Here is a 2,860-nt window from a genome sequence, read left to right as displayed (position 1 = left end):
TATATATATATAGAGAGAGAGAGAGAGAGAGAGAGAGAGAGAGAGAGAGAGATAAAGTTATTCGTTTTTATAATTAAGATTATCTATAATTACTACAAGAACTGCGATAAGTCAAAAATGAAAAATATATTCAATGTACAATATATATAATATAAATGAAGTGAAATTATAAGCAATAACTATAATTATATGTTAATGTGTTAACTATAATTACATGTTAATCGTTTGCAGATGACGATTGGGGCGTGCCAAACGAGGACAATGACTATTTACCAGAAGTGGAGACAGCTGCAAGTCTGACATTGCCGCGACTGCCGCGAAGCCCAGAAAGATTACCCAATCAAGCAAATAGGGGAGTTTCACCAAGTTGCAATAGGAATCGACGAGCGGCGGAATTTAGACAGCGATCACCAAGTCCTCAATATCAGCCCAGGGTGAATCCCGGCGAGGTGACCAGTCCCAGAGAGAGGTTCCAAGATGCTAAAGAAATGTTTAGGGCGATGGAAAGGGAAGCCATTGCCAGGCCTATTCTCTCCAGACAGAGAGACATCGAGCATCATCCTATACACAGGTGTGCTTTAACTCTCCGCGAATTAGATGGGGTGTGACATACTCCAATAAGATGAATTTCTATAACTTTTTAAAAAGTACCGCGCCTATGTTGATTGGCTGGTTTCGTGCAGCTAGAGAATACGTTGTTACCAATCATATTAAATTATAATATATTTATGATGAAGTACAGTATGGCGCATGAGATATATTCACATTGATTTTCCATCTGGTTCGCAGAGGGTTAAGAATGATGTCAAATTAAATAATGAAATTTACAAATAAAATCAAAATCAGAAAAATTTATCTTCTACTAATAAGAAATGTATTTCATGATTTTGTTTGTATTTAAATACAAACGAATGTAGTACTCTGTAGTTTGTGAAATGCGTGAGTAAAATGCAGTAACAGCATCAAGATTATTAATCCAGAGATATCAATAAAAGTGATATCAATCGTCGTATGTTTCATTTTGTACATATACGGTTCTATCCAGCTTTCCTCGAACGGGTTTCAAGTATCAAACATTTTCACTAAACGCGTTCTCACAAGAGAGATTTGTAAAGATATAAATCTTGATATGTTTGTGAAAATGTTTGTAGAAATTGCAATTAGAGAGAGTAGAGCGTTGATATCCTGTATGTCCACATTCCTAAATTTTTTGTAGAAAATGTCTCTTGGAATTTGAATGATTTTATAGAAAGAAAAATTTTCCGTGGAATATATGTACGATTATATATTAGTTATTAGTTGTAATTCGGGAATAACCATCTAGAGTGTTTATATTTCAACAGCGAAAAAATGTGAATTATTATAAAATATTTTTCAACACATTCATAGTTTTTAATAATTATTCGAACTTTTAAATATGCAATTTCATCTTTTGCAGGAAAATATTAATTAAAATTTTTATTTTTTTAGAAATACTAAGAAATAATAAGCTATTTAACGTGTTTATATATTTCTTTTAATATTTGTTTAATTTCAACTTACTTTTTCAGAAAATTGTGATTAAATCTACATCCATAATATTTTCAAATACTAATAAATTGGGAAATAATCAATAACATATAATATATTGTTAGTAATAGATTTTAATTAAAGTAAAAAAATAACTTAGATAATTGTTTAGATAAAAATAAAATTAGGTGACTTTCAGGTTAATGAACGTATAAATCAATCATATTTTGAACTAGAATCATTCAGACTTTGTGTTAACTTTTTTATTATTATTCGTTGTCAATTGATTAAAGGATTTGTTGAATGTAAAAATTTATTCAATATTGTTATTTAATAGAGTCCAGTCGGCTAGACAGGTTCACGAGGATCGATCCGGCCGTCAATATTCTGCAAGCTTAAACTCCATGTCCTCGCATGAACATGCAGTCAGACGAAGTCAACCGGATGTGCTTGATCGTGAAAATGCCATATCTTATAAGGGTAGACCACGACCCAGGACTCATCATTATACGATTGAACATCCACCCGAGCCAGAGATTTCGAGACCGCGACCAAGAAGCTTCTACGAGAATTTGTCGATCGGCAGAGATTTCAGAGATCAGAGGACTCTCGTAGATCAGAGAGATGTAAGAGCGTTTTTAAATTGAATTTAGCACTAAATCTAATGTAAACATTAAACATAATAAAAATAAGTTTAAAATTATAACGACTTTTATATCTTTTAAACAGATGCGAGAATTTCGAGAACGTGCACAGCACCCACGAGAATTACGCGACAAGTTGCGAACGAGAAGCTCGACCTACCAGGAATTGTCGGAGCATGAAAGATATCCTGGACTTGATCGTGAAAGTGCCAGACCGCCGTTGGAAATGATCCCAACATCCGGTAGATATCGTCACAGCTATGCCGAACCGCCGAGATTGGGTCTGGCTGCGCTTCATCCCTATTGATGCGCTAGCCCGTTGTAATTGGTGAATTATTTAATGAATTAACCGACATATCGCGCTATCATTATTTTTGCATTATTATGCACTGAGCCTTGACCGTTCAGTATGTTCATGGTTAATGGCCTTTATCCCACCTCTGGAATAACATGAGGAAGGAGAAAGGAGAGAGGACTGCGATATGGATATTTTTATTTTTTTGAATGTTAACAAGGAAACAGTTTTCGATTAATATTAATATAATTCTTTACTATCAATTGCATAAAACACTAAATTGTACGATGAATCATTTCATACAATGTAATTAGCAAAATAAATTGTTTATACAATAATTGTTACAAATAAAAAGTGAAATAATTTGAATGTATGTTTCAATCTTTGAACGTCACACGCTACAAGACGTTAC

General features: G+C 33.4%; 1 protein-coding gene across 1 annotated transcript in view; it reads left to right on the top strand.

Moving 5' to 3' along the window:
* The window catches only part of LOC108687459, a 13,875-nt gene extending 11,411 nt beyond the window's left edge, over window positions 1-2,464 (top strand). The window contains exons 5-7 of the mRNA XM_018193226.1: window positions 232-571; window positions 1,847-2,135; window positions 2,239-2,464. Coding sequence (XP_018048715.1) covers window positions 232-571; window positions 1,847-2,135; window positions 2,239-2,460 — 851 coding nt within the window. The 3' untranslated portion in view covers window positions 2,461-2,464. The remainder of the gene's footprint in view (window positions 1-231; window positions 572-1,846; window positions 2,136-2,238) is intronic.
* The last annotated feature ends 396 nt before the right edge of the window (window positions 2,465-2,860 follow it).

The sequence above is a fragment of the Atta colombica genome, unplaced genomic scaffold, assembly GCF_001594045.1.
Source record: "Atta colombica isolate Treedump-2 unplaced genomic scaffold, Acol1.0 scaffold207, whole genome shotgun sequence".
Lineage (NCBI taxonomy): Eukaryota > Metazoa > Arthropoda > Insecta > Hymenoptera > Formicidae > Atta > Atta colombica.
This window is presented reverse-complemented; position numbering and strand designations above follow the sequence as displayed.